This window comes from Thalassophryne amazonica, chromosome 17 (genome assembly GCF_902500255.1).
Source record: "Thalassophryne amazonica chromosome 17, fThaAma1.1, whole genome shotgun sequence".
NCBI classification, from domain to species: Eukaryota; Metazoa; Chordata; class Actinopteri; order Batrachoidiformes; family Batrachoididae; genus Thalassophryne; species Thalassophryne amazonica.
Window position 1 is genome coordinate 53,304,437 of NC_047119.1, and position 13,015 is coordinate 53,317,451.

Here is a 13,015-nt window from a genome sequence, read left to right on the forward strand (position 1 = left end):
CTTCATACAAAAGCCTTTGTTGGTAATGAAGCTTCCTGTACGGAGGAATTACTTTCATGCATTTATCAGCTGTGATTTTGGTCCATTCTTCCACAACAACAGTGTTCAGATCTTGAAGGCTCCCCGGACCTCTTCGATAAACACTGATTTTTAGTTCTTTCCATAGATTTTCTATTGGATTCAGGTCAGGTGATTGACTGGAACATTCTAGCAGCTTTGTTTTCGTTCTCTGAAAGCAGTTGAGAGTTTCCTTGGCTGTTTGTTTGGATCACTGTCTTGCTGAAATGTTCACCCTCGTTTCATCATCCTGGTAGGTGGCAGCAGATTTTTTTTTAATCAAGAATGTCTCTGTACATTTTTCCATTCATCCTCCCTTCAGATATATGAAGTCTGTCAGAGCCATCTGCTGAAAAACATCCACACACCATGATGTTCCACCTCCAAACTTCACTGTTGGTGTGGTGTTTTTGGGGTGATGTGCAGTGACATTTATGTTGTGTATTTTGGCATCCAAAGAGTTCAGTTTTGGTCTCATCTGTCCAGACTATATTCTCCTAGTATTTCACAGGTTTGTCTAAATGTTGTGCATAAAACTTTAAATGAGCTTCAACATGCTTTTTCTTCAGTAATGGAGTCGTGTGTGGTGAACATGCATACAGGACATGGTGACTGAGTTCATTACTTGTTTTTTTCTTTAAAACAATTGTACCTGCTAATTTCAAGTATTTCTGAAGCTCTCCACAAGTGGTCCTTAGCTCTTGGACAACTCTGATAATTCTTTTCACTTCCATCAGAAATGTTGTGAGAGTACCTGGTCATGGCTGGTTTATGGTGAAATGACGTTCTTTCTACTTCCAAATTATGCCCCCACAGTGCTCAGTGGAACATTCAGAAGTTTAGAAATCCTTCCTTAACCAATGACATCAGTATGTTTTTGCAACAATAAGGTTGTGAAGATCTTGAGAGAGCTCTTTGTATTTACCCTATTATGAGATGTTTCTTGTGTGACACCTTGGTAATGAGACACCTTTTTACAGGCCATTAGTTGAGACCAAACTAGCTGATATTAATTTGCACTGACAAGGGACAGGATTTCTTTCTAATTACTGACAGGTTTCATCTGGTGCCTTGGCTTTCCATGTCTTTTTGCACCTCCCTTTCTTCAGGTGTTCAATACCTTTGCCCTGTGTCATTTCACATTATTACACAACTTAGTTTATGGACATCTATGGTTTGATTTCTTTGTATATGTGGATTACATGGGTTGTTACAGATATCTTGTGAAAATGACCACGTTTACATGCCGTTAATATTCGGGTTAAGGTCAATATTCCGGTTTCTGAATCATTAGGAATAAGCCGTTTACCTGCTTAAGCAGACAGAGTTACTCCTGTATACATAGTCACTGGTATCATTTGGAATATCCCAATCTAAACAGCCACGCATGGACAACGTCCAGACGCACAGAGATCATGACACAAACATGCGTCATTTTCATTTCTTCTTCCTCTTTCTACCGTCAATAAAAGACATTATATTCATGTCTTTCACGATACTAATGAAGTATTCGGTTTCCTCCCCGCTCCAAAAGTGTGGTGCTGGGCTGCCGTGTCTGGATTTACCCATACTTGTTTACCTCTGCTTCTGTGGTGTCCCGTGGGTTGCGCGTGCCGCATACAAGTAGTTGCTGTACTCAAAAGACCAAGAGTTGTTGGTCTTTTGTAGTCCTGTAGTTTTCTCTGGGCCCCTCCCCAATCGGACCGGGAGTGACATGTTTAGCCGCATGTTCTCCTTGAATTGCTGGCTGTCTGAGTGGTGTCCAAAAAATGAGGTGGGCTTCATAGATAAATTGGCAAAGCTTCTGGGGAAAACCTGGTCTTGTTAGGAGAGACGGCATCCATCCCACTTTGGATGGAGCAGCTCTCATTTCTAGAAATCTGGCCAATTTTCTTAAATCCTCCAAACCGTGACTATCCAGGGTTGGGACCAGGAAGCAGAGTTGTAGTCTTACACACCTCTCTGCAGCTTCTCTCCCCCTGCCATCCCCTCATTACCCCATCCCCGTAGAGACGGTGCCTGCTCCCAGACCACCAATAACCAGTAAAAATCTATTTAAGCATAAAAATTCAAAAAGAAAAAATAATATAGCACCTTCAACTGCACCACAGACTAAAACAGTTAAATGTGGTCTATTAAACATTAGGTCTCTCTCTTCTAAGTCCCTGTTGGTAAATGATATAATAATTGATCAACATATTGATTTATTCTGCCTTACAGAAACCTGGTTACAGCAGGATGAATATGTTAGTTTAAATGAGTCAACACCCCCGAGTCACACTAACTGCCAGAATGCTCGTAGCACGGGCCGAGGCGGAGGATTAGCAGCAATCTTCCATTCCAGCTTATTAATCAAAAACCCAGACAGAGCTTTAATTCATTTGAAAGCTTGACTCTTAGTCTTGTCCATCCAAATTGGAAGTCCCAAAAACCTGTTTTATTTGTTATAATCTATCGTCCACCTGGTCGTTACTGTGAGTTTCTCTGTGAATTTTCAGACCTTTTGTCTGACTTAGTGCTTAGCTCAGATAAGATAATTATAGTGGGCGATTTTAACATCCACACAGATGCTGAGAATGACAGCCTCAACACTGCATTTAATCTACTTGTTAGACTCTATTGGCTTTGCTCAAAATGTAAATGAGTCCACCCACCACTTTAATCATATCTTAGATCTTGTTCTGACTTATGGTATGGAAATAGAAGACTTAACAGTATTCCCTGAAAACTCCCTTCTGTCTGATCATTTCTTAATAACATTTACTCTGATGGACTACCCAGCAGTGGGGAATAAGTTTCATTACACTAGAAGTCTTTCAGAAAGCGCTGTAACTAGGTTTAAGGATATGATTCCTTCTTTATGTTCTCTAATGCCATATACCAACACAGTGCAGAGTAGCTACCTAAACTCTGTGAGATAGAGTATCTCGTCAATAGTTTTACATCCTCACTGAAGACAACTTTGGATGCTGTAGCTCCTCTGAAAAAGAGAGCTTTAAATCAGAAGTGCCTGACTCCGTGGTATAACTCACAAACTCGCAGCTTAAAGCAGATAACCCGTAAGTTGGAGAGGAAATGGCGTCTCACTAATTTAGAAGATCTTCATTTAGCCTGGAAAAAGAGTCTGTTGCTCTATAAAAAAAAAGCCCTCCGTAAAGCTAGGACATCTTTCTACTCATCACTAATTGAAGAAAATAAGAACAACCCCAGGTTTCTTTTCAGCACTGTAGCCAGGCTGACAAAGAGTCAGAGCTCTATTGAGCTGAGTATTCCATTAACTTTAACTAGTAATGACTTCATGACTTTCTTTGCTAACAAAATTTTAACTATTAGAGAAAAAATTACTCATAAGTATCCCAAAGATGTATCGTTACCTTTGGCTGCTTTCAGTGATGCCGGTATTTGGTTAGACTCTTTCTCTCAGATTGTTCTGAGTTATTTTCATTAGTTACTTCATCCAAATCATCAACATGTCTATTAGACCCCATTCCTACCAGGCTGCTCAAGGAAGCCCTACCATTATTTAATGCTTCTATCTTAAATATGATCAATCTATCTTTGTTAGTTGGCTATGTACCACAGGCTTTTAAGGTGGCAGTAATTAAACCATTACTTAAGAAGCCATCACTTGACTCAGCTATCTTAGCTAATTATAGGCCAATCTCCAACCTTCCTTTTCTCTCAAAAATTCTTGAAAGGGTAGTTGTAAAACAGCTAACTGATCATCTGCAGAGGAATGGTCTATTTGAAGAATTTCAGTCAGGTTTTAGAATTCATCATAGTACAGAAACAGCATTAGTGAAGGTTACAAATGATGTTCTTATGGCCTCAGACAGTGGACTCATCGAAGTGCTTGTTCTGACCGACCTCAATGCTGCTTTTGATACTGTTGACCATAAAGTTTTATTACAGAGATTAGAGCATGCCATAGGTATTAAAGGCACTGCGCTGCGGTGGTTTGAATCATATTTGTCTAATAGATTACAGTTTGTTCATGTAAATGGGGAATCTTCTTCACAGACTAAGGTTAATTATGGAGTTCCACAAGGTTCTGTGCTAGGACCAATTTTATTCACTTTATACATGCTTCCCTTAGGCAGTATTATTAGACAGCATTGCTTAAATTTTCATTGTTACGCAGATGATACCCAGCTTTATCTATCCATGAAGCCAGAGGACACACACCAATTAGCTAAACTGCAGGATTGTCTTACAGACATAAAGACATGGATGACCTCTAATTTCCTGCTTTTAAACACAGATAAAACTGAAGTTATTGTACTTGGCCCCACAAATCTTAGAAACATGGTGTCTAACCAGATCCTTACTCTGGATGGCATTACCCTGACCTCTAGTAATACTGTGAGAAATCTTGGAGTCATTTTTGATCAGGATATGTCATTCAAAGCGCATATTAAACAAATATGTAGGACTGCTTTTTTGCATTTACGCAATATCTCTAAAATTAGAAAGGTCTTGTCTCAGAGTGATGCTGAAAAACTAATTCATGCATTTATTTCCTCTAGGCTGGACTATTGTAATTCATTATTATCAGGTTGTCCTAAAAGTTCCCTGAAAAGCCTTCAGTTAATTCAAAATGCTGCAGCTAGAGTACTAATGGGGACTACAAGGAGAGAGCATATCTCACCCATATTGGCCTCTCTTCATTGGCTTCCTGTTAATTCTAGAATAGAATTTAAAATTCTTCTTCTTACTTATAAGGTTTTGAATAATCAGGTCCCATCTTATCTTAGGGACCTCGTAGTACCATATCACCCCAATAGAGCGCTTCGCTCTCAGACTGCAGGCTTACTTGTAGTTCCTAGGGTTTGTAAGAGTAGAATGGGAGGCAGAGCCTTCAGCTTTCAGGCTCCTCTCCTGTGGAACCAGCTCCCAATTCGGATCAGGGAGACAGACACCCTCTCTACTTTTAAGATTAGGCTTAAAACTTTCCTTTTTGCTAAAGCTTATAGTTAGGGCTGGATCAGGTGACCCTGAACCATCCCTTAGTTATGCTGCTATAGACGTAGACTGCTGGGGGGTTCCCATGATGCACTGTTTCTTTCTCTTTTTTCTCTGTATGCACCACTCTGCATTTAATCATTAGTGATCGATCTCTGCTCCCCTCCACAGCGTGTCTTTTTCCTGGTTCTCTCCCTCAGCCCCAACCAGTCCCAGCAGAAGACTGCCCCTCCCTGAGCCTGGTTCTGCTGGAGGTTTCTTCCTGTTAAAAGGGAGTTTTTCCTTCCCACTGTAGCCAAGTGCTTGCTCACAGGGGGTCGTTTTGACCGTTGGGGTTTTACGTAATTATTGTATGGCTTTGCCTTACAATATAAAGCGCCGTGGGGCAACTGTTTGTTGTGATTTGGCGCTATATAAAAAATTGATTGAAGATTCCTTGCGGATAGGACATGCGCAGAACACAAAACAATGTTCCTTTCTGTGAGGACATCCCGATGCGCATTTATATGACCTGATATTCGGGTTAGAAAAGGAATAACCTAGCGGTCATATTCGGATTTTTGCGGGTGTTTACATGGCCTTGCGCAACCAGGTTATTGCTAATATTCCGGTTATGAAAGGGTTATTGGCTGCATGTAATCGTAGTCAATGTAATATGAATAGTACCTTTAAAAATATAATTACTGAGAAAATGGAAACATGTTCAATACTTATTTTACCTGCTGTATCATGAATGTGATAGCAAATTCAGCACAGGGCATCCATTTAAAACTATGAAGTTCCTAAAATCACAAAGTTTGTTTCACTGAAAATTGTGATGCACTCAGAAACACAAAAGCCAAAGTGAAGTGATGTGCTCACTATTTATGTAATCCTGCCACAGTCCTGCAAAGCTTCATCACTGGAGGTATTTAAAAAAAAAAGAAAAAAAAAAAAAGAAAAAAACCCAGATCACCCTGCTAAAGTATATCCACACTAAAGGAGACTGGACCAAATGTGGCCTGTGAGGTGCCAGTTAGTAAACCTCATTCACGCACTGCATGATGGCAGACCTGCTGTCCCACTAACCATCACTCAAACCACGTTAAGAAGCACAAAGTTTGAAACGTTTCTTTGAACGATATTTACTGCAGCACATACGTCTTGGTGTGAATCAGGAGTAATTGTGGCATATTATTAGGTTGTTGATTCTGTTGTTCTGTAATCTTACCCTAACCCTTTTAAACCATTAACCCATGCTGTCATCATATATAGTGCCTTGAAAAAGCATTCAGCCACTTGGTATTTCACACAATTTAAGTTATTGATGCCATTTGAAATACAAAAAGTAAATCAGGCTTCTCAATATAAAAATTTCTAAAATTATCTACCTTAAACTCAAACTCAAAGCAAATCTCTACAACTTGATATAAATTAATTAAAAATTTAAAAGCCAAGATGATGGGTTGCATAAGTAATGGGCCCCTATGGTATAATACCTGTAAATAAATCAGTTTTATTGCCAGTATTCTTCAGATAAGTCAGGGGATGGATACATGAATATTTCTAAGTCACTGAATATGACTCGGACTTTACCAAATATTTTTGCAAGGCACTGTATGATAGTAACATCAGTATTGGTACCATCACCACCAGCCTGTCTTCTTTTGCACCTTATCCATTTATCTTTAATTTTTGTTTTTACCTGTGTATTTCATCTCTGTGTTTTTACTGCATTTTGTTTTATCGAATGTACCTGGTTGCCAAGACAATTTATCTCCGGGGATTAATAAAGGCATCTATCCATTACTACTGCAGAAAACAAAAGTTGTGCAAGTCCTCCCCCTGCTGGCCAAGGGCCAGTATTACACTGTAGGAAGAAAAGCTCAGTGGAGCAGAAACGTTTGGCTTTTGAAAGTTTAACTTTAAACAGGGAACAACGTAAGTTTTTAAAATAACTACGTGGTAGAAAAAACTCAGTTATTCCGTTAAATAATAGTTGGATAATTTCCATTTAAAAGGCAACGTTTGGACCATCGCAGGCCAAAGTGGATGCTCCACCCGCAACCAGACTCAACAAGCATAATAAAAAGAAGCTACACGGAGTAAAATAATAAGCAGAACAAGTTCTTATCAATTTAGAATAACTTCAAGTTAAAAATTACAAGTTGACTGAAACATTGCTGATAGCAGGTGGACGTAACAAGCAGAAAGCTCAAATAAATAAGCGCTTTACTCACACAGCTGCTGTGACAAGACAGTATCATTATATTTAGCCATTTTTTGCCGTTATTTGACGCTGAAGTCAGTGTTTAAACGTACTTACAGTTAAACGGTGAGTTGTATGTCTGACCACAGACAGCATGCCCCCAACGTGAACTGGCATCACGCACTTTAAACTACTCAAAATTCAAACTAGAATTAAAAAAAAAAGATAATCTAAGGATTATACAGCAGACAGTTTTAGGTAAACTCTGGTTAAAAAATAGTAAAAAGCTAAACAATACCGCATTTTCTCATTAAAATGTAACACTTATTAAAAAAAAAAAAAAACACTTGTTAGCGCTGAGCACCACTAGCTTGGGTCGGATGATACCAAACGGCGGCGGAGGGGACACTAAATACAACACTAAATACGTTAAATACCATCACAATGAAACAATGTGTTATACTATAACCGAGACAGACAGTATCAAAGCTAAATGCTATATTAAAAAAAAAAAAAAACACATCAGCAAATAAAATTGCAGAATAACATTTTAAAGAAACACCTATGGGTAAGCCTCCCCCTGCAATCCTACCGAGATGGAAGAGTCGCAGGTTCGCATTGATTTTATGAGGCCTGCTGGGAGCAGATACAAAACAGCTGAACGATTATCTCGGTTAACAAGTAATTATTTTTAGTCACTTATCCGGGATAATGACATATTTGACGTTACGGGAATTTTTCATTTTTTTCCCCCCTCGATCAGAAACACTGTAAAATGTTTTTTTTTTTTTTTTTTTTTTTTTTGAGGAGATAACCAGAAATTAATTGAAATAGTTTAATATAATATTTCTTGCCAAAAAAGACTACATTTTTTAAGGACTAGATAATTAGATGAACAAATAAATGCCAATTTACAATGACATTGTTATTTGCATAGAATATGTATTCTATTCAAATGTGCGCGCAAACACACATTATTACAAATCAACTAATGTAAAATACATTCGAACCTTTTGCATACATTTGAGGCAGTTTGATTATAATGTCAGTTGCCTTCGGGAGGAAAATAGCCTTTTCGCAAGTTTTACATATTTTGAGAAGAGGAACAATATAGTCTCTTTGGACATGCAAAACACATTTTTGAAGCTTTTCCCTGCAACAGTGTAGAGCTTGAACAGCAAAAATGGCAGTAAGTGGCTGAGTCAGTCTATCTAAATCAGCTTGCGCCAGCAATCACTCAAAAACAATAAATGTCATCATGTTATCACTCAGCACATTAAAGAAGCACATAATGAGGATTACGTGAGTAGATGATGGCTAACATTGACGAACCAGAGCAATAATAAAAGCAACTTTGTTTTACTTATGTACATATGTGCAACTGTCTGCCTCCTGATGAACACTCCCACCTGCTGGATGGTTCAAGAATGTGAATCCATATCAAATTATGAAGTTTCATACTGAAAGGCTGCAGTGTCTGTAGTCTGTTCATTCAAAGTCATACCAGCCAGTCATCACCCCCCCCCGCCCCTTTAAAAAGGGCCACATTAGCTCTCAGAAAGGAACACTGTGGTATCAGGTGCTGTTAATCCCTGACACACCAAAAACACACAAATCATTCTTGATGTGAATTATTTCACTTATGCACAAAATATATTCCAGACAGATTAACGACTGACTTCATTTTACATGCATAACATGAATTTGCATTTCTGTGATCATTAACAGAGTTATAATAATGTTGTCGTGAAAGCTAGTCATTTCTGTAATTTGCAGGATATAGATTTTCTACAATATATTATTGATAATGTTTATGCAGAATCTAGTCGGAGGAAAACACTTCCGATGACTGTTTTGTAGCCGAACAGTCCTGAATAGGATGTTAATGCAGCTTTGATCTTTACATATATTTTATTGCCTTTTATATGATCTTACTTTTGTATTTCTTCATTTGAAGGCAACAAAATTCAATTTTAAATTCTGTATATTGTAACAGGCTAGAATATTCTGCTCTGAGCCCACATGATTTGTAGAAATCGTTAATCATGATTGGTGAAAGTTGACCTTAAAAAACAAGCAAAACAGACGACCTGCATGTGCAGCGATTTGACAAAGTATTATTATTATCCTCTGTGTGTGCCAGCATGCGTTTTTATCTGCATAATATTGACTTAAGCCATGGCCATTATCTGGTATTTTATCAAAATGATACAAATCAGAGATCCAGCTGACCGCGAAAAAGTTCTGAAAGCCCTTACTGCCACATCAAATGTAATCATTCCCTTTCAAATTTCAACATTTTAAACACAAGGTATGACCTTTACTGCTGCAGAGGGGAAAATAAAGGGTACAACCTGACTACAAATCTGTACTTTCAGAGCAATACAGACCATTCAGACAGAACCTCCTGTCTGAAGGTCAGGATATGTTGGAATTTAAGCTTAAATAATTCTAAATCACATTTCATAGGCTTAACACAAAACCACACAGAGCTCAAAATAGGCCGTTCTCATGCAAATCAGCTTCACTGGCCTGAATAATCTGGACGACCAATTTGTAAAAACAATGAAGCTTTTGGGACACAGCGTGTCTCTCGGGTTAGTCATCCAGGGTGCAGGAAGCAGTGCCTGAAAGCGGATAGTATCCACAAATAAGCAACGCAGATGGCATCATGGGAGAAGGCACCAACAAACTCTCATGATCTCCAAACCAGCAGGAGGAAATGCAGCCATGTTTGCAGCTCGCAAACATTTTTTTTGTTTGGGATAAACCCAAACATGCTGCATGTCAGTTTATCCAGTGATAGGATTATGGAAGAATTTTGCAGAATCAAAATTCATGATATGTGGACAGCAGAGAAACACACAAATCAAGTGACATTAAAGCACCGGGGTGGGGGGGGTTTCCACAAAACCGGTAAAAACCAGTTTCTAACTAACATCACTAAAAGTCAAAACAGGATTCAAAAAAAAAAAAAACTAAGATACAGCATGAGATTACAGTCTTGCCAATGTTTAGTCTTCTTCAAATCGTCACCATACAGACACATTTCATATACAGTTAATTATTCATATATCACTTCTGCTGCAAAACTGGCAGACTGTATTAATCACAAGTCAGAACTCTCATTAAGCCAATTATTTATCTTATTTGGGGGAAAGGCTAATCCAAAATGAAGACAATTTGAAATTCTATGAAGAAAAAAAAACAACAACAACAACAACCGATTAATTACATTTCGGCTTTATATGTTGCAGTTTCCTACACTGTGTAGAAAATAACCCTAAAACACTGAATGCTATCAACTTGTATTTCACTGAATTATAAGTGCACAAAAGGAGGATAAACTGATTAGTTTGTGGTGAACTCAGATAAACCAAATCAATAAAAAAAGCAACTTTTTGGATGATTAAATACCTGCACGGGAAAAAGAGAACTGCTAAAACAACGTAAAATTACTTCACTTGGTTAACACTTAGATGAACTACATTGCTCCCTGTTAAACTTAAGCACTACTTAGGTCAACCTGTTAATGTAATTTAGACTCATTTAATTCAGGTGAGTGTTGCCAATTTCTTCCAGCTTCCTCCTTTTTTAGTTCAAATTACAAGTACTCTGTTTGCTACCTACTGAACATATTTATGTGGTCATCAGTGCACTGTGCCCACGATGCCAACTTTTCTGTTTTATGTAACTGCAGGGAGAAATGTAACACCTGCAATATGTGCGCACGCGCGCACGCACACACACACCAGATTTATGAATGGATAGAACGTTTGGCTGGGGATGACACTCAAACATTCCATCAGCACTGCAAATTAGTCACGGTCAACACCAAACACTATTCCGTAATGTTTCGAAGTCTGTATCAGGCAGAAAAAGTGCCAAATACTGTCACCTACAGGAAGGATAAGGAATGTGCATCCATAAAACAAAAAAAAAAAAATTATGAATTTCATGTTTTAGGCTACAGTCAGTGCACGGTTTGTATGTGCACTTGCATGTACATGGCTTATTATCCAGTTGGTTTATTAAAAATATATGAGATCATTTGAATTTGTCATGTATGTAGTTTCTACTGCGATACTGCTTCCAGGATTTGTTCACAATCTACTTTTTAGCTCTTCTATATATGTTATGTCTGTGCCTTGGTTTGTTTGAGGGGCAGCTGGATTATGTTCGTTAGAAATTAGTTGGTGGAAATACAGGTTATTACTATAACTTTTATATTTTAAAGAGAGGAAAAATGTAAAAGTTACTTGTGAAATGTCATGCATTTACCATTTATCAAAAAAAAATATTTGGAGAGCAGGTTTAGATAAAGATGTATTTTCAAACTTTACATTATTTATTTAGTGTTAATACATCACCGTGCTTCAGTGGTACTTTGTGACATCATGATGATGCTGCTACAGTTTGTCATAAGTTTGTAAAAAAAAAACAAAAAAAACAACAACTGTTAGGTTCCTTGGATTGCTGGTCAATGATCAATATTAAACACACACACACTGCATAAAACGTACCATCGTAATAGCTGAGAAGCTGCGTGAAGAGAGACGGCGGAGATAAAAGTACTGAGCCTCCCTGGTCCAGCAGAACCTGGAGCGACTGGACTTGAGTTCAGTGCCAGGCTGGTCCCTGTCACCACACACACACACACACACACACTATTACTCCATGCTTTGCAGCAAAAGAAAAATGCAAGAGACAAATATTTTTATGTTGTGAAGCACTGTTTGCTTGTTTGTTTTTAGCAAAAATGGTAATAATAAGTAAGTAAGTAATGAACTGTGACAAAAGCGGTCTTTAAAAATAAAGTCTAGTCTTAAATCATCTGATGCAACACTTAAGCCTGTGTTAAATATTGAACACTAGCACTAGAAAACTTAAAAATTGTAGTACGTTTAAATATTCCCCAAAACTGACTAATGTAATTTGTGTTGTAATTACTATAAGCGTACCTTTATTTCTTTAGCATACTGTAAAATGACATAATTTTATGGCTGGTGAAGTATTTATTTCGGGGTTTTCCATCCATGAGCACTTGCAGATGTCATAAAAGAGGAAGTGCATGTGGAAGTTGTAAAGTTCATGCTGCATTTGATGGAAAGCAAACTGTGCTCACCTCCATTTCTGATTCAACTGTACTTTTTTTTTGGGGGGGGGGGGGGGGTGGCAGCTTTCATTCATAATTGAAGATCTGCCACGTTTCTTTGGCTCCATAAAGTAGGAGTGCTGTTTGACTCTTAAATGGCAAAAAAAATAAATAAATAAGAATCCAATAGGTCACTCCAGTAGTGTGTCAGTGTGCTGTTGCTCACATGGATAAAAATCCTAAAATGTTTTCACACAAAGCAAATTGACATATTTTGTGATCATAACACACTAAAAAAAAGAAAATTATAGTGGTGATGAAGAGGGGGAAAAAAGCCCATTTTCTGAAATAGTTTAAAAAAAAAAAAAAAACCTGAAAGGGACTACACCTTTAAAAAAAAATTTTCAGTTATTAAAAAAAAAAAAAAAACAACAGTTCACTAATAGCAAATACAGTTCAAAATTTCAATTTTAATGATTATGGATATTGCAGTAATTTATTTTCCAATCAGATACCAGTGATAAGAAATTCTGAACAGATGTAGCTGAAATTTTTTTGTTGTTGAACAACTACTCGTATGAAACTAATTTTCAGCCTCTCTGACATGTTACAACATGTGACACTGTCAAAGTCATGCAGGTAAGATTTTTTTTTTTTTCCCCCCCTGACACGAATCCCTGGTGGCGTCAGAAACGAGGTTTCAGATGCATTAG

At 37.8% G+C, this 13,015-nt stretch overlaps 1 protein-coding gene across 4 annotated transcripts in view; it reads right to left on the reverse strand.

The window, feature by feature from the left end:
• tjp2a (tight junction protein 2a (zona occludens 2)) overlaps positions 1 to 13,015 on the reverse strand; it is a 70,824-nt gene that overhangs the window by 49,355 nt on the left and 8,454 nt on the right. For 2 of the 4 annotated variants that reach the window (XM_034191912.1, XM_034191913.1), the window contains exon 2: positions 11,731 to 11,845. The exons of 1 other annotated variant lie outside the window; for it this stretch is intronic. In XM_034191912.1, the coding sequence (XP_034047803.1) occupies positions 11,731 to 11,733 (3 nt within the window). In that variant the 5' untranslated portion in view covers positions 11,734 to 11,845. Of the gene's footprint in view, positions 1 to 7,324; positions 7,407 to 11,730; positions 11,846 to 13,015 lie in introns of those variants that run through there. One more of the 4 variants, XM_034191911.1, reaches the window with a different exon arrangement.